This window comes from Gossypium hirsutum, chromosome A10, assembly GCF_007990345.1.
Source record: "Gossypium hirsutum isolate 1008001.06 chromosome A10, Gossypium_hirsutum_v2.1, whole genome shotgun sequence".
NCBI classification, from domain to species: domain Eukaryota; kingdom Viridiplantae; phylum Streptophyta; class Magnoliopsida; order Malvales; family Malvaceae; genus Gossypium; species Gossypium hirsutum.
This window is the reverse complement of record NC_053433.1, coordinates 117,489,368-117,509,087: the sequence shown is the minus strand read 5'-3', so window position 1 is coordinate 117,509,087 and position 19,720 is coordinate 117,489,368. Positions and strand designations below refer to the sequence as shown.

At 30.3% G+C, this 19,720-nt stretch overlaps 2 protein-coding genes across 2 annotated transcripts; both read left to right on the top strand.

Annotated features, from left to right (window-relative positions):
• The first annotated feature begins 2,832 nt into the window (after positions 1–2,832).
• LOC107939391 (uncharacterized) lies at positions 2,833–8,115 on the top strand. The gene is made up of 11 exons (XM_016872721.2): positions 2,833–3,183; positions 3,769–3,811; positions 4,127–4,180; positions 4,292–4,355; positions 4,706–4,762; positions 5,338–5,444; positions 5,556–5,594; positions 6,813–6,901; positions 7,304–7,382; positions 7,515–7,562; positions 7,663–8,115. Exons 1-11 carry the CDS (start codon positions 3,005–3,007, stop codon positions 7,741–7,743), a joined length of 840 nt encoding a protein of 279 aa, XP_016728210.1. The 5' UTR covers positions 2,833–3,004; the 3' UTR covers positions 7,744–8,115.
• Positions 8,116–12,243: 4,128 nt separating this feature from the next.
• LOC107939381 (protein trichome birefringence-like 33) lies at positions 12,244–16,692 on the top strand. The gene is made up of 6 exons (XM_016872710.2): positions 12,244–12,530; positions 12,626–12,857; positions 14,274–14,451; positions 14,971–15,170; positions 15,288–15,446; positions 16,301–16,692. Exons 1-6 carry the CDS (start codon positions 12,341–12,343, stop codon positions 16,644–16,646), a joined length of 1,305 nt encoding a protein of 434 aa, XP_016728199.1. The 5' UTR covers positions 12,244–12,340; the 3' UTR covers positions 16,647–16,692.
• The last annotated feature ends 3,028 nt before the right edge of the window (positions 16,693–19,720 follow it).

Genomic DNA, 19,720 nt, shown 5'->3' with positions numbered 1-19,720 from the left:
TTTATAACGCTTTGGTTGTCTTTATTTTCCTCGGATTGTTTGTCTTAACGTGAGTGGGGAAAGGGACTTTCAAACGAGAAAGAGAAAAATGAAAAAAAAATATTATTGTTGATAATGATTTGGAAAATAATGCAAAACAATGACGATTTGCAATAATAAAAGAAATAAAAATATTCAGCTTAGTTTTGAGTCGAGTTAATTCGAGTTTTAAAATTTTTATTTGATTTATATTAATTTCAAGTTTGAATATTTTTTAGGGTCGACTAATTTTTTTAGGAGAAATTTGTAAAGTGTTTCACAGACCATTCAACAAGTCAAATTCTATCTCCTAACAAGAGTTTTGTCTCTTGTTAAAACTTGAATACTTAAAGAGACGACACGGTCAAAAAACAAGAACGCCTCGTCAAATACATAAAGGGGCAAACCATGTGCAATTCACATGGTTTGACTCAAACTTATACCCTATAGCATATAATAAATTAGACTGTTATTACTCGAGCTAAATTCTCAGCAAATTCGGGAGACAAAGCATCATTTGGGACAAATATCTTAGGTGTTGGGGTCCAACCCTCGGCAAGGTTATTTGTATTTGAAGCTCGAATATTTCAAATTAGATCGTACATTACATTTGCACATGATAATAATCGAATTTGTATGTTCAAAGCTTTTCGACCTTTGCTAACACTATCAAGTCTCATTGACTGTTTATAATCAAACCAAGAGTGACACTAACGGAGCAGATAGTGGCCTTGGACCCCATTAAATGAGAAAAATGCTATATTTTTCTTGGATCCAATGGCAGCATTATTCAAGTCGTGGAAAATGGTGCAAGACTTGACTTTAACTTGCCAATTTATTCACACAAGGACTAATTTGGTAGGGCATTTATTTCTTCAGTCCTCGAAGGAAACTACTTGGAAATTTCTCAATTTCCACCAAGGACTTCATCTAATTTCATACGAAAAATTTAGAACCAGTGCTAAATAAAAACAATTATTTATGGTTCAAATTTGCATATTATTCAAGCTGTTAATTAAGGTGATGACAATTTCATCCCAAAAAATAAGAACATGTTCAAATTATTCTAAGAAGTAAATCTGTTGGAAGAGCTTTGCCTTTAATGCTTTTAGTCCTATAGAAATAAGTTTCAAGTTCAATGTGACTTTGGGAATAATTAAGTTTATGCACACAAAAAGATAATGAAAAATAATGGAAAAAGATTATTCTTGTTGATAATGATTTGGAAAATAATGTAAAAATAATGATGATTTGGAGAAGCAGAAATGAATAGGTTAGTTCTGAATCGAGTCAACATGGGTTTTAAAATTTTCATTTGATTCAAATTAATTTCAGGTTCAGAGTATTTGAGTTTGGATCTTTTGAGGGTTGGTTGATTTTGTTGAGAAAAATTTGCCAAGTGTTATCTGTCAGGAACCTATGGGTCCCTCAACATGTTATCTGTATTCTTTTAAATATTAATGTGGGTTTTTAAGTAGCTCAGGTTAAGCTAAGCTTGGCTTAATTTTTTTTTTTTTTGAAATTAGCCATCAACTTCACTAGCCAGGCGTGAAAGCCGTTGAAGGGGAGGGTTTAAGTAAAAATATAAGCTTGAAAAATGAGTTTGAATAAAAAAAATAATGCCTGATTTCTAAATAGATCGGGCCTTGAGTAAAAAAAATTTCTTGGCCTTAGGAGGGTTTTTTTACTATTTTGCCACTGCTTTTTCATTATTTTGCTATCACTTTACTATTATATTGCTATTATTTTATTAATAATTTTGCTACTATTTTAGAGATATTTGCTTGCTAAGTTACACTTATTTAGTGTTATTTAAGTTTATAAATTTTTTAATTTGTTTTCCATTGGTTGAGAAATATTTATTTTAATGTTTTTAATGTGTTTGATTTATTGTTTGTATAAAAAATATAAAAAAAACTAATACGGGCTAGCCGAGTCCACTCGGGTTTTAACTTTTCTATCCGAGCCAGCCTTGGACAAAATTTTAGGCTTAGTTTTTAGGCCGGGCCAGACTCAAATCTAGAAAATAGGCCTAAAATTTTTACTTAATCAAACTCAAATCCGACCCGACCCATAGACGACTCTATCCTGACATGGCTCAACATAGTTTCAAACATTAAGTATTAACCCCCTCTTAAAGCGGGCTAGTGACTGGTAAGTGATAATTGATAATCTTGGGCACTTTGGGCCAGTGGCCACATCGCTATTATTAAAATTAAGGGTAAATTACATTTAATGTCATTAAATTAAAATATTAGTAAGTTTATATTTTACTTATTCAATTATAAAAAGTTAGAAAATTAATAATAATAAATTTTCATTTAAGTCACTAATTTATTAAAATCACTATTGTTTGGCATTCTTTATTTACACTACAATTTAAGTTAGAAAGCTTTCTTCATTTTCTTTTACAATTTAGTTTTTTCATAAAATAGTTTAAACGTCACAAATTTACGAATCAAAATTTAAATAATTTTCTTTTCTGATTTTGACATTGACCGTTAGAACGACTTGGACTTAAGGTATGTTGTTCTACTCGTCGATGTGTATTGATCCATCGTACTAATCATCGAATAGTTATTTGGAACTCGCTAGTTGAACATTTAAAAAAAATATTAACAGCCTAATGACTTAAATAAAAATATTCGAATAATTTATTAACTATTTTTGTAACTTTTTTAAGCTTAACTAATATTTTAATGAATTTAAGTTGGGCACTATTAAAAATAAAGGGGTCAAATTATAATTAATCAAAAACATGAGTTGAAATTGAGAAATTAACTCAAAGTTCAAAAATTTCCTCTTAATTTCAGCAATGAAAGCTTGTTTCCCTTCCCTGCTTGTCGTCTTCGGCCCAGCTTTGTATTTTATTTCCCTCTTCACTGTTCTTTTTTTTTAGCTGAAAACCAAAACAACATCATAGGAAATTCAGGAACCAAAGAAATAAAATAATTTAGATTTTTTTTTTGGAGTGAATAAATTGATAATGGGAAATGAATCTCGGAGATTGCTTCTTCTATTGATTTTTCTCTTGACGGTTCAACTCCGAGTTATCTCAGTCATTGGGATCTGTGAACACAGCTTCAATGACGGCAACAAGTTATACAACTTTAGCTTGGCTTCTCCTTTGCCTAAATTCCCTCATGGCATTCTCAGCGAAGACGGGTAACTCACTAATTCCCTCTTTCTCTTAGGTTTTAGCTTTTTCCTTTTATTGCCTGATCTGAATGTCTCTCATTTCTATTAAAATTACTTTGTTTTAATTGAATTTTAGTGTAAAATGCTCTGTTATATGTACATACATTTATATTGTTCGTTTTTAGTGTACGAGGTTGTTGAAAATTTTGGTAATTTCCCCTTTTATGCGTATATTATACTAATTTAGAATATTTTGAATTTAATTGTTTGGTGCAATTTGGTATAATTAACTTCATCAAAGAGTGAAATTTCTATGGTTTTTAAACAAGTTTGATTTTGTATTTGTTATGAGATTAAAAAGAAACTTTGGTGCTGGCTACTGTTGCATCCAATCATTGTTGATAAGGATACTTGTTTGAAGACGAAGTGATAAAGGAATTGGTTTGAATTGAAGAGAGTTCCTCTTGGTTTAGTAGAACTTTAGACCTGTTTGAATAATGAAATTGGGTTAAATTGCAGATTATCTTAGTTTGATTGGAAGCTATCATATCTTGATTGGGTCAGCTTCCATTTTTATTGAAATATGTTTTATTTCGTGTAACTATGTGTTAGGTTTTATAAAGTGGCGGGGAATGAGACTGTGCTTTGGTTTCAGGTTGGCTCCATCAGGTTACACTTTATTACTTTTGTTTAAGTAGCACTGTTTTTCTCCTTTTGAGTATGAACTTCTTATGTGGAATCTGATGTGGTTAATTAAACAACTGAAGTATGCTTTTAAATTCTTGTTGATTGTTTAAACTCGAGAACATTTGTGCGTTTTAATTAGAGAACTTGTAACTATTGAGCAGAGGCAATAAGTTGTTACTGATCTTTGTTCGAGGGTCTTTTACAAGCTGAGTATAGGATGTTTTACCTTATAAATTTAACTTATTCTCTTATTGGCTTTCTTTTCATTGACTTACTGGAGCAGCTTTGTGGTGGAATGCTTTTTAACCATGATCCACCTAGATGTGCTCAGTGCTCGGTAATTACTTCATTAATTTTATCAGAGTTTTATTGTTTACATTCTGATCGTGGAAGGATCCAGAATAACGATGGTGGTAATTATTTATTTGATTGTCTTATGATATTTTAGGAATGTGGAGGTCCATCACGCTGTGGAACGGAATGTAGTGCGTTAGCGGCTAGAAATGCTGGAGGTAAGCATTTTTTGCTGATTTTCTTGCATCTAGTTAGCAGATTCTTTGTTACTAGTGGCCCATCACTCTCTGTTTAGGCATTGTCACTTAATATTATCTTTTCTAAACCGTAACCTATAAGAGTCTAATAAAAAACGGTGCTAAAAATGTGTGATTTTGTTTCTCTTTGGAGTGGATTGCTGCTTAACATTTGGATTACTTGAAATCTACAATATTCTTTTATATATGCGTTATTGACAACATGGTAGAAACTTCATATTCATGTAGGATACCAAAGATTTTCCTGCCTTGCTAACAAATTCAGTATGTTAAATTGTCTAATTCTAATTGAATCTCTGTGGTTCATGTAGGTTATCACGTATGTTCTACTCTTGGACATGCTTCAAGTACAAATGTTAGCATCCTTGGTAAGTCAAAGATACCTTTTAGGTAAAAGTATCATGGGGGCCCCTATACTAGAAGTTGGATTGCATTTTGGCCCCTCTACTTACAAATTGGGCAAATCAGTTTCCATACATTAGATCAAAGAACAAACTGGTCCTTCTGATGAAAATTTCATCTATTTTTACTATTAAAAACTGGTTTATGTGCATCAGCATGAGTTATACATGACATGCCATGTGTATCTGGTTATTCTATCAGCCACACCAGTTTCTAACAGTACAAAAGGATGCGATTTTTAACAGAAAGGACCAATTTTCTCTTTGATCTAATGTTCAGAGATGAATTTGCTCCTTTTTTGAGTTGAGGGGGCAAAATGCAATCTGGCTCTTATGGTACTTTTACCATACCTTTTATTTTGTAGGTGTCTTTCAATTGTGTCCAGGCCTTAGTAAATAAAATTAACACTCTAACTTAGCCTCAAAATGGAAATTCTTTCACTTTCCATAGTGCTGTGCTATTAGGAGGCAGTCGATTTCATGCTTATTTGTATGAATGCAGTTTGGTAATACTGACTTCTCTATCACCTTTTACATGACAGACAAGCAGAACCCTTTCAAAGGTGTCATCGTTAGAATGTCAAGCAGTGGAAAAGATCCCAGTTGTTCGCTCTCGGTCTCAATCATTTGTGATTCAAATGGAGCTCAAGTAAGATCGTTTACCACAATGTTTATGCTGAATTTGATCAAATAGAAATTCTCTAGAGTTGCAAATACCTGTATTATGACATATATCTATACATCATTCTGTTTTTAACAGGGGCCAGATTCAGTGGAGAAACTGGGGACTTGTGATTATGTAAGTTTCTAGCAAACTTAGTTTCTGATATACTTGATGATATTTTTAACCAAACATCATGTATGTGGTGAGTATGTATATGCTTGAATATAGATGCACATGCATTACATCGTGTCCAAGAAGTGCAGTTTTGTGATATATTATTCTATAACCAGTCATTTTAAATTCTTTTGCAAATGTTACTTTATATAATAATTTGGCTATTGGTAAAAGTATTATGGAGGCCCTTGTACTAGGAGTCAGATTGCATTTTGGTCACTCTACTCAAAAAATGGGCAAATCAGTTCCTGTACATTAGATCAAAGAGCAAACTGGTTATTTTGTTAAAAATTGTATCCATTTTTACTGTTAAAAATTGGTCTTTGTATATAAGCATGAGGTATACGTGACACGCCACTTGTCACTATCTGGTTATTCTGTCAGTAATGTTGGTTTTTAACAGTACAAAAAAATGATAATTAACAAAAAGGATCAATTTGTTTTTTGATAAAATGATAATTAACAAAAAGGATCAATTTGTTTTTTGATATACTGTACAGGGATCAATTTGCCCTTTTTTTGAGTAGAGGTAGAGGGGTCAAAATGCAATCTGACTCCTAGTACAAGGGCCTCCATAGTACTTTGACCCTGGTTGTCCCCTATTTCATTTGACCACTACTCTAGAAATAATGGGGAAGGGAAGAAAGGACGAGTGAGTGTCGTCCAATGCATTTTCAGAAATATGAGCAGAGGGTTCTAGGCTTCTAGCTTTATGTTTGGGCTGAGGATTATAGCTTTTACCATAAATGGTGGTTTTCATCCATCCAACCGATTGACTGTCTCAATGTTGTGGTTTTGAATTCAGATTGGAACACTTAGGTTCTCTTTTTCCTAGTTATGGTAAGGTTATTCGTGTTTAAGCTCAAGTTGCCTACGAATAATTGAGGTTTAGTCTACAAAAAGGTGTCTCTTATCAACCTGTCTGGCCAAAGAAAATTTTTTGTAGTATGGCAAAGATAGAATAAAGGAATATAGTTTCCATTTGAGAAAGATGAGGATGCTTACTTTTTCTCGAGTTCGGGAATACTTAGTTATCAGAGTACAAATCTCTATGTCTGAAAGACTTTCAATAGAGAGCACGATATCTATTATATTGATAACTTTTCTGTTTCCTCGCATTTGACAAATGGTTTATTTGTCATCTCTGGTGTTTCAAGTTTGTTTCCTTACTTTTGATAGGCTACAACGCTGCGGCATCCTTCTGGTTGTGCAACAATCATATCCATTGGTGGGAAAGGGTTTGGCTGGTTTGGCACCTTGCTAATCATGTAAGGTTTTTACTTCTTCAATAATAATAAGGTATAATGATAAATTTAGCTCTACATCTTTTGTCAAATTGGCTCTTATTTTTTTTGAGCTAAATTTGGTCATTAACATATATGTAGATTGCCATGCGAGTTGTGTTTAAAATTTTAATGTTTTAGTCCGAATTCCCATTAAAAAAACGACAATTCAACTTTTTTTGAAAGGTTGATAGTCAAATTCACTTTTTTTTAAAAGTCTATGGCCAAATTTAGCTCAAAGAAAGAATAAGAGCCAAATTGACAAAAGATGTAAACACTGAGGGCTAAACTTATCATTATGCCTAATAATAATCGACAACAGTTTTAGCTCTAAAAGAGTCTCTTGGTTGACTTCTCTCTCTCTCTCTCACTCTCTCTCTTTTGTAGTATCATATGCCTCTTTGGAGCCTATCTGCTTGCTGGTACAGTTTATCGATATTTTTTCTTTGGAGTTCACGGTATAGAAGTAAGTTTTTAGTGCTTGCTCTTAAAATTCTCTGTTTGTTCTATGCAAAAGTCGGTACTTGGTACTTTGTCTTGCCTCGATCGACTCACCATTTTCCTAACTTCTGTTATATCCTTGCTCTACTTTCTTCAGGCAGTTCCAAACTTGGATTTGTGGGCCAGCTTACCACATAGAACTCAGGTACCTCTCATTATTCGCTATTTTCAACCGCACAAGCAATAAAAACGAGCCAAGCCAAAACCCACTAGTCTTACAATCGTACATGTTATCATTCTTGCAGATATTTTTCTCCTCTTTGGTACGACAGTTTAGTGGACCTTCAACCAGTCACAGAAACTCCTATTCGCCAGTCAATTCTTGAGCACTTGCAATTTTGGTTCCGCGTTCATAGGATGTAAACCAGCTTTGAGATCGCTTGGTCAGGAACCCTTTGTTCCCAGTAAGTTCCAAACTGCTAATATGATTGCACAGGGAATCGGTTTTCCGATGATACGCCTCTTGTTAATTGAAGTTGACGATTTTTTCCAGTGTTGAAAGAGTAGTTTACTCGGAGAACAACTAACTAATAGTAGAATCTTCATTCCCTTTGTTCTTACTAGGGATAGTTATACATTTAAATTGATAAGAGGGTACAATGTTAAATTTGCTTGAATTGTTAAAACCTAATTCAATGACTGTTGCATTTAGAAAATTGTTATTTTTTCGTGTTTTAAGTAATTCCTTGTTTCGGTAATTCACGAATTTACAGGTTTCATTTTGTTACATAATTTTTTTTTACTCCTATCATGAGTTTGCCATAATCTAGGAATTTTAATTTTTGGCTTAAATGCAAAATTGGATATTATAATTTTGATATTGAGTAAATTGGCCTCTCTAAAAAAAATTGAAACAATTTAATCATTGTCAATTTCGAATGTGAGCAATTAAGGACAACTAATCATAGCATCAATGTTTTTTTTAATTATTATTATCAATTTTACATAAATTTGATTGGTATAATAATAAATTTAACTTTCATAATTTACATATTGTATTAGTTTGGTAATGATTTAACAAATTTGGCTTACAATATTTTTGTAAATGTGTAAATGCTAAAGTTAAATATATTGAATTTTTTAAAATCAAGATCAAATTAACAAAATATGTAAACATTGAGGATTAAATTTGTTATTATATCAAACTTATGTACCATTGATAAAAGACATTAATGCTCTAATTAATTGTCATTAATTACTCACTTTTAAAATTTACAGGGATTAAATTGATCCAATTTTTTTAAGAGATTAATTTTCTCATTTTCAAAATTGAGAGAAAATATATTTTAAGGTCAAGTGTTTAAATTTTTTTTTCTTTTCTATCAAAATGATACTTAAACTATTAATTTAGTCTCGTCTTACCCTAAACATGACCTCGGCCAGTCCAATAAAAATAGGATATGTGGTCCCAAAAATGTTACTAAAGAAGATTAAATACCTAACTGGAAAAACGAAAATTGTACAGTTAAGCAGAAAACGAATTGCAATCAAATACATCTATTTAATGGAAAAGGGTTAACCTCTAAAGTTGTGAAGTCTCTTTCTCCATTATCACGTATCCATTACAGCGAGGTTAGTATCTAAATTTTTGTGTTCTGTAGGCCCATTAAAGGTGTAGACATTGGTCACAGATTTTAAAGTTGTTTCATACTCAAGATGAGAATTGAACTCTTGACCATTAATTAAGGTAAGAGAGACATTTACTATTTCACTTAACCTCTATAACTACTACTTTGGTAAATTTTAAAATCTCAATTTGTGTAACACGAGCTCCTTTAAAATGCCTCTCTCCCCATATAAGAAAATTGAATGCATTTTATGCTAATTTCATAATAAAAGTAAGCAAAGATTGAGAATACCCTTACATTCTTTGCATGACCAGCTTTTATCTCCACTTTCTGCAACCTGCCAAAATAAATTTTCTTAAAAGGGTTAACATATATATAGAGGTGGTAATTTATAGGTACTTACTCTTTAAAATATTTTTGGACTTAATTGATAAGTCCATTTGGTACTTTTCTAGACATCTGATTGACACTGTTAAAATACACTGACGTGACGTTGATAATCAATAGCATTGTGACATATAGTAGCCTCACATTTTGACAAGGGGCAAAAATAAAAAATTATAAATTCCGATTTTTTGTTTTTTTACTACGTATCAAAATGTGAGACTATCACATGTCAATATACTATTGGTCATTACTGTCACATCAACGTATTTTAATAGTATTAGCCAGGTACCTAAAGAAAGTACCAAGTTAGCTTATAGTTTTCAAGTTTAAATACCAAATAAATAAATAATTTAGGTACCAAATAGGTACAAATTATCAAATTCAAATATAGATTATTTTGAATTTGGAATCATTTAATAAATAATAATTAGATTTGTCAGTTTTGGGTTAAACTCGACAGGTCATTTTAAATAATTTGAGCTCGAATTCGGTTTAATCTAATTTGATTATAAAGAGTCAAAAATTTGATTCCGAATTGACTCAAATGTAAATTAACTCAAATATGAAACTAAATTGAATCTTAAATGAATCAAACAAGTAATTTGAAGTGATTTGAACCTAAAGTTAATATAATTCAAAATGATTTGACCAACAACTTAAACCTCAAATTTGAATGACCCAAATTTAGAAAAAGTCAAGATTTAAAAGGATTCGAACTTAAAATTGACTCAAACCGAAACGACTTAGAAATTTAATAATTTGAATTAACTACATCTAGAGTGACTTGATCTCTCCAATTGATAGTATGAGAATTCATAACTTTTTGTACAATTAAAATTTTAAAAAATCCACTTATTGTCTCTCTCTCTCTCTATATATATATTTGGGGTATGGTCAATGTATCTTTTATGTTCATTTTATGGTCTATGAAGATTAAGATTAATCTTTCTGAGGTTCTTTGTGGCCTCTCTCAACAATATTATTTCCAAAGTTCGAACCCAAAATTTTCATTGAGAGTGTAATGTGTTTTACCATTGTTTAACTGTTGAAATTTTTACATTAAAATAAATAGTTCAAAAAAATTTAATTTACCCCAAACGTGACTAACATAATATGCAAGAACATGAAATACAACAATTAAATTATTAAAATATTAATCGTACAAAAAATTATAAAAATCTTCTCTTTTATAAAGTGTTTTTCTCCATATGAATATGGAATATGTTGTAGTTGATACATCCCAATTGGGTTGCTGATCATATCAATTGGATGACACCTTAAACACCTATTTTCTTGTTGAGGATTAGAGTAAGAAAAAGAAAAACATTTAAAACCAACAAAGTAGAAGTTGAAATGTTACCAAATCTTCACCTAAATCCCTTAATTAATTAAAGCAACCCTATTTTAATACATCCTCAATGATGAAACTACTTTTAAGGATAAATATCAAAATCATATATGAACTTTGATTCAATGTATAATATCATATATAAATTTTAATTTTGTGTAATTTTATACATAAAATTTTAATCTGATTCAATTTCCACAAACAATTATATTAATCCAATATGAAATTAAATGTATGTATTCATTTATTTAAATATGTACAATTAATTAAATCAAAATTTTTTATATACATATATATGAACCATAATTCAAGTTTTATGTGTATAATTGCACAAATTCAAAATTTATATATATCAAATTACATATTAAACTAAAATTCATTTATGATTTTACTATTTATCCCACTTTTTTACCCTTCAAGTCATTGTAATAATGGGTGCATCTATGTTGAAAGAATACTAATTAGGCTTAAAAACAAAGATAAATATTATTGACTTTCCTTGCACTACTAGTTAGTGTTGAAAGAATATCAAATACATATTGGATTAAAAATCAATGAATTATTAAATTAGATGAATATCAAAAATCGATTTTTTTTAACTCGTACGAAAATTGATCATATTTGCTTTTTTTGACACAATGTCTACAACTATTCATAGTCCCTCTCCAACCTATAAATAGAGAGATGATAAGTTTCAGCACACTCGAACCTACGTCTTCCTGCATTGACAACAATACCTATATCAATTGAATTAAGACTCGATCGATCAAAAATTCTTATTCTACAAGATCTATAATCAAAAATTGAGTTGAGTTGAAGCAAAGGCAAGTTGTCTTTACAACAGAAATTGGATCACTTTTTCCTGTTAGCAAATTGATCCCCAACCTAATCACCATTTAATTAATGTTAATCCAAAAATTATTCACCTAAATTAAATTGTTACAAAACAATAAAGTAAAGAAAACCCCCAAAATCCCAACCTCACATGTCAGAAAGTGGCGAACAAACAGAAAGATATGACCTGGTGATCATATGCAACCAATCATTTTGTTTTATTTTATTTTACAAAAGGGTTAAATTCTGATTTCAGTCCCTCAACTGTGCTCAAATTTGAAATTTAGTGTTTTTATTTTGATTCAACATAATTGAACCTTTTGATTTCACAATGTATTAGTTCAAATAGTTAATATTATTAGTGAGATGATGCTTTTAGAATTGGTGCTTCATTGGAGGTGACACTTGCTATATGCAGCCATAATTCGATATTTTATAAAATTATAAAGACCAAATCATGTCAAATTAAAGAGATTTATGTAAGGATTATGGGGTTGGGATCGAAATAGGCACGTAAGAAGGTGACACTTGCTATATGTAACCATAGTCTAATCATTTAGCCAGTTGATATCAAAATGAATCATAATAGAGGGATCAAAAATGGAATTTAGCCTTTTATAAAATTATATAATTTCACTTTCTCACCACACCTACATCACATTAATAAAAGCATTCAACACTTTTCCATGGTATCCAAATACATTAATTATTCATGAACAAACTTCCACAAACAATCAAAACCAAAGAAAAGTTTCTCTGTTCTTCTTTTTCTTTTAAAGAACAAAAATGAAGGCTCCACTTTCTTCATCAACATCATCATCCTCTGGTATTCTTAGAAGGTCTCGTCTCTCAACTTACTTATACATTTTATTAGCTTTCATTGTTTTCATTGCTATCATCCATGGAGAATACTCCATCGCCAATTTTGGCCGAGTTGACCCAATAATCCCCAGCCCAGTTATCTCCACCACACCAGGTGAGTTCATCTTATACTTGACTCAGTCAGTCCAACTCAAACTCAAAAGTCGAGCTCTCTTTGTTTTTTTGGCTGATTTTTCTTTGTGGGGTTAGTGAAGAAAAGGGAGAAGTTGGTGGTGCAGCTGCCGTCATTTGCGGTGGAGGAAAGTGAAGAAGGATGTGATATATTCAGTGGGAAGTGGGTCAAGGACGAGTTGACTCGGCCTCACTATGATGAATCGGAGTGTCCATACATCCAGCCACAATTAACGTGTAGAACACATGGGAGACCGGATACTGAGTATCAGAAATGGAGATGGCAACCCCATGGCTGTGATCTTCCTAGGTAGGTATAATTCCACAGAAAGCCCCTTTAGTTTATTTTTCTATTTTTTTGGTTGATAATTTAAAGCCTCTGAATTTTTTTTTCTTCTTCTTGTGTTTGTTCTCATTGTTTTGTCGACTGATAGAAAAATTGTCCGAATTCATAAACGAACTTTGTCTTGTTCTTTTTGGGTTTTTAGTTGAATTCTTGAAGGGTTTTTAATTATAGGTTTAATTTTGTTATTGATCCTTCTAGTATGCATGTTTCAGTTTTACATCCTTTAACTATTAAGACTAACCGATATTATAAAAAGTAAAAAAAAATAAACTAAATTAAATTAAAAAACTGAATTTCTATAATAAAATTGAATTAAAGCCTAGGGTTAAAATATAATTTGCAATTTTCAATTAAATAATTTTAATTTTCTATGAAATAAATTTAAAATGTGATTAAAAATAGTGATGTTGTTGTTTTCTTGGTAGGCTTGACTTGACTTAGTAAAATTAGAGCTATAAATTAAGGTTTATCTTATAAATAAGTCCCTAAATTATGTCAAAATTTTCATTTTGGTATCTAAATTTTTTAAGTAAAACGAAAGATGAATTTGGGTAGTAAATTGAAGTAATTACGAATTAGTGGGGTTAAATTCTAGGGCCGGCGGTTCAGGGTGCGTGATTGTACACACGTGCCGAACCGGATGGGTCATATGGCCATAGGAATAAGCAAAAGTTGTCGGTGAGGTGTTGGTAGGAAATATTAAGAAAGTGGGACCCATTTTCTTTCATTATTTCCACGTGTCGCTTGATGTGGTGGCTTGTAATATTGTCATTCTGCCACGTGGGATCAATCAGGTGTTGAGTTGGGAACACGTGCAAGCAGGTGCAAGCAAGTCTAGGGACCTGTTCCCATGGGTCAGATCCTGGTCTGGTTTTAAAAAAAGGAATATTTTATTTTTATTTTCTGATTAGTAAATTCATTTTACTGTTCTCAAGTTTTTAAAATATTAAAAAATTATTTTTATATTTTATAATTAATTTGAATAATAAATATTTTTTATGATTTAATTTGAATTCAAATCACGATTGATGAGTGGTTGCTCGAATCTCAACCTATAAATAAATCTATAAATAAATCTATTAATCGATTAGTTGCATAAAAAAATTTAAAATATTAAATTTATTTAATTATTAGTTGCGGTTGAGTCTTAGTTCGATTAACATAAGCATTATTGTACATGTAGGAGGATGTGGGTTCGAATGCACTGAAACACATTATCTTCCTATAAGTAATTTTAGGCATTGTGTAAAAAAAATAGATATATTTTGATTATCAATACATACATTTATTGTAGTAACTTGTGCGTATTAATTATAATTGTATAGTTTATTTAGCATGAAAATAAATTTAATTATGATAGTAGATTTTGATGATTAACAGATTCAATGCCACATTGATGCTAGAGAGCCTAAGGGGGAAGAGAATGATGTTTGTGGGTGACTCATTGAACCGTGGTCAATATGTATCAATGGTTTGCCTCATTCATAGGCTCATTCCCGAGGATAAAAAATCCATGGAAACATACAATAATGACGCCCTCACTGTTTTTCGAGTCAAGGTAAATTCGAAGTTAAAGTGATTTGAACTTATAATGATTTGAATGAAAACTTCAAACTTGAATTGATTGAACTTGGAATGATTGGAACCTGAAATAACTAGAACTTAAAATTGACTCAAACTTGAAAAGACTTGAATCTATAACGAGTAAGGAAAAACCAAGACTTAGATCCAAATAAACCGAACCCGAAATGACTTGAATCTAAAAAGGAAAAATTTGAACTTGACACAATCTCAAAATGATTCATACAAGCTTCAAAACTTGAATGAAAAATTCAAACCCCAAGCTCGAAATGATTTCAGTCTGAAATTAATTGAATAATGACCTAACTGAAAAAACTCAACTCTCAAAATCGAGTAAACTAAATTTGAAATAGATACAAATCTAAAATGATCGAAACCCGAAATTGATCTAAACTGAACTAAAATGACTCTAAAATTTTAAATTTTGAATTAATCCAACTTAAAATCAATCCAACTCATAGTGCATGGTTAATTAATATGCGTTTTTCTTGTGTAGGATTACAATGCCACAATAGAATTCTATTGGGCTCCATTTCTTCTAGAATCCAACTCGGATAATGCTGTAGTTCATAGAATATCCGATAGGATAGTGAGGAAAGGCTCGATGAATAAGCATGGCAGGCATTGGAAGGGTGTCGACATTTTGGTTTTCAATACGTACTTGTGGTGGGTGACTGGCCAAGACATGAAGATCTTGTATGTCTCATTTCAATCGCAACTGTTTTTTTTCTTAATTTTTGTCTTTTAGGGGAAAACATATATGTGTTTGTGTGCTTAATTGTGATGATTTGTATGTGTGTTTTATTCTGACAGGAAAGGGTCATTCAAGGATGTTGAGAAAGAAATAATGCAGATCTCAACTGAGGATGCTTATCGTATGGCAATGAAGAGCTTGTTGAGATGGGTGACCAGAAATTTGGATCGTGAGAAGACTAGGGTGTTCTTCACCAGCATGTCTCCTACTCATTCAAAGTGAGTATAAATTAAATTTGGTCTAAATTCGGAAATCTAAATTGATAAATTGAATCATACGAGTTTGATCTAGTTCAATTTGATTACAAGTAAGTCTAACAACTTAGCTAGACCTGTGCAATCCAAACCGAGAAATGACATGAACCTGAAATGGTCTAAACAAATAATTCAAGAAAGCTCAAACTCGAGTGTTAAACCCAACTGATAAAACTTAAAACGACCGAATCCAAGATAGCTTGAACTTGAAATGATCCTAAATTGATCCGACCTCTAATCAACCCGACTGGCCAATTGATAGGTCTATTCGTAGTTATAGTTTATTATTACTATTTGGATTAATTGGCCTTAAACTTTAAAACATTCTAATTAAATCCTCAAATTATTAGTATTTTATCAACCAAGTCCTTTCTATAGTGTTGTCAATTAGCCTAGATGTTAAATGCTAGCTCAAATTTGAGATGGCATATACTTAACATACATGGATCAAACTGTAAATTTATTTGTATCTATTGAATGAACAACCTAAGTATGACCTGTTAAGAAAAAAGAAAAGAAAAGAAATGATCCTCTTAAATTTTATTGACATTGTATGTTCTTTAACACAAATGATTTATGTTTTTTATGCGTTAGGCACACACGTATTTACGATTTGATTCACTTGTGTTTCATGTTAGATCCAAAGTGGCATTTAATGTCTAAATTGATGGCTAGGCTTACAGAAGGATTTGTTTGATACAATAGTGATGTTTTTGGAACTTAAATTAAAATGTTCTGAAATTTAGAGATAAATTTAGAATTTAGGTGATGGTTTGAGACTAGTAGATAGAAAATTTACACTACACATATATTGGCAGGGGCAACTGGGGAGGTGAGGCTGGTGAGAACTGTTACAATCAAACAACACCAATTGTAGACCCAAATTATTGGGGTTCTGATAGCAGGAAAAGCATAATGAAAGTGATTGGGGAAGAATTCAGTAAATCCGAATTCCCCATCACGTTTCTTAACATCACACAACTCTCGAGTTACCGCAAAGATGCGCACACCTCGATTTACAAGAAACAATGGAATCCATTGACGACAGAGCAACTAGCCAACCCGGCTAGCTATGCAGATTGCATCCATTGGTGTTTGCCGGGACTTCAAGATACTTGGAATGAGCTTCTCTTTGCCAAGCTTTTCCATCCTGATTTAATCTAATTTCCATTCATGACTTTATATATATCAAATTAATATTCTTTTACAATTTGGTTTTTGGTTATACCCACATGCATACTACTGCCATTGATACAAGGTTTTGGTGCTTGAGGTGGTAACATTTGATCAACAAAATAGATGAAAAAGAAGAGCTTTTGTAAGATAATAATAGAGGCCCAATTCTCCAAAGTGTATTGATATATGTATAAATATATATATAGATATACTCACGAGATATGAAAAAAATTATATAATAAATATATTTATAAAAGTTGTAATCGATTCAAAGGACCTGTGATTGGAGAAGATATTTTTTTAAATTGAAGTTTTTATATTAGGAATTAGATTGTATTTTGTTTTAATTATTTAAAAAACGAGTAAATTAGTTCTTATATGTTAAATTAAAGAGCAGTCTTTTTTGATAAATTTTTTATCCATTTTTATTGTTAAATACTGACGTGATTGACGCAATAACAAAACGGTTATATGTAGCATGCCATGTGCACCAAATGTTGACGTACGTGAACTCATTTTTAACAATAAATTTGGATAGATTTATTTTTGATCTACCTACATAGATTAAATTATTCACTTTTTAAGTAGAGGAGTTAAATGCAACCCAAAAACTTTCCTCTTAAGTTTCTCTAATACATGTAATTTTTATCAATTCCATAACAGGCCAAAGGACCTTCATTGTTCTCCTTTTGGGGATACTTTCTTCTCGGTCTAAGAGATGGATCGGCGTGCCTCATTGAAAAATTTTCATTTAGGTCTTTATAATTTATAAAATTTTAAATTAATAAAATTACACTTTGCTCCCTTCAAAAATGACAAAAATTTAATTTAATCCTCTAAAACTTAAAAAAATATAGGTTATTAAAATGGTGAAATTATATTTTTACTACAAAAAATAAATAATTTAATTCCGACCCCCTAAAAAAATTTCAGACTTCGCCCTGCTCAATCTGTAAATTAATAAAAAAAATTATAAACACAATATACATCCTATGTTTCTTAATTTTAAGAAATTCTTCATTTATTTAATTGATTACCCCTAAAATATTTGTGGTTAAAAATTAACAATTTTCCTTTTCAGAAATACTATCCACATGATTCTGTGTTGAAAGGTGATATTGACACTAATAATGTTGAAATATTAGTGACAATTAAATAAATATATTTATAAAAAATTATATAAAAAATAACATGAAATGATAAATTAAAAATATTTAAAATTATAATGTTTTAAGTTCAAATATATATTATTTTAATTTTTCTTATATAAAATATGTAAAATGATAAAAAAAATACCGTTAAAATAATATAATTTATTTTGTAAAACAATGATATTTTAGTCATTATTCAACTAAACTGGTACCCGATTAACTCGACGCCAATTCAGTCAATGGCTTAATATATAGAATTAATTTTTAATCTAAAATATTGATTTCAAGTCGTAATTGGCATTTAAGGTTAAATATGCTCTAACTCATTGTACTTTCTTTACATTTGGAGCTTAGTTTTTAGCTTTTGGATTTAAAAATACAAGTCTAATTGTTAATACCGTTAAGTTTTTTTGGTTAAATTCAAGTTCATTATAATGTCATTTTTTGTTACTTGATTACCAATTTGAGTAAATTTTTTTATTTCAAACTGTCACGCCAACGAATTTATCAAAAATTCTTAATAGTGTCACACAATTGGACTTAAATTTAGAAATATGAAAGTAGATAAACTAAAATTTTGAAAGTATAAGTAAAAAGACTAAATCTCAAATGTACGAATATATTATTAAATTTTGACATGAGATCAAATTTAGCTCCCAATGTTTACATTTTTATCAATTTAGCTCTTATTCTTTTTTTATATTTAAAAAAGAATAAATAATTTTTTTTAAAAGGAAATGATAACTAAAACATTAATTTTTAACGATGTTGCCATGATAATCTACATGTACTTCATGTTAACATAACATTATTTGTCTTTTATGCTACGTTGACAAATAACTTAAAAATTGTACAAACATTAAAAACTATAAAATGTAAAAAAATTATAAAAATTTAAAAAAAAAGCATGAAGTACACGTGGATTGCCATATGGACTCCCACGTTTAAAAATGTAACGTTTTAGTCAGTATTTTAAAACCATTCAACTTTTTTAACTGTTTTTAAAAGACTGTTTGCCAAATTTAACTAAAGAAAAAAAAAGATTAAATTGATAAAAAAAATATAAACATTGAGAATTAAATTTCACATTGTATATTAAATTTTTTTTGTATGTTTATCAAGTTGCAGACAACAAACCCACGTAGGAGGCCAACATCTGGTTTCCTAAGCAAATTCCATCTGTTTAAATTATGAGAAAATCACATGTATGTAAACAAGTGGCCAAAATGAACTTCTTTTTCTTCTTTTTATTGAGAGATCAAAGTATGCTTTTAAAATTTTTTTTCATCAAAGATAGTAAAATGTGAATGGGGGATAATTTTTTTTTTTGGAATAAAGGTATCTTATGCTCATTTTACAGTCTATAAATATTAATCCTTTTAGAATACATAGTTTTCCTCCTAAATAATGTCGGATTTAAAATTTGAACTTAAAAACGATGGATAATTTAGTTTTATCCTGTTCTTTAATATTGGAAAATTAAGCTACTAGTTAAGATGAAGTTATGTCAATAATTTAAATTAAAAATTTTAAATAGTTTAATGAACATTTTCTAACTTTTTGAAGTAATTTAATGGCATTGGGTATAATTTACTTTATATATGCATGTGAGAGATTCACTTATTTACTACTGTATTACAAGATCAATATTTTAACGATCTAACTGTTGAATTTATCAATATAATTGTAATTGTCATGCATGTAAATTTTCACAAACTGATCTGATATCTCTATTTGATATGCATGATCTATATGAATAAAATATAACGATTAAATCGATAGAATATTAATAGTATAAAAAAATACCAAAAGATATAAAACAACTTACCTCTCCTCTCTCTATATAAAATATACTTCTAGAATAATATAGGAAACCTACAACGTGGAAACATTAAAGGCCTCGTTGCCCAC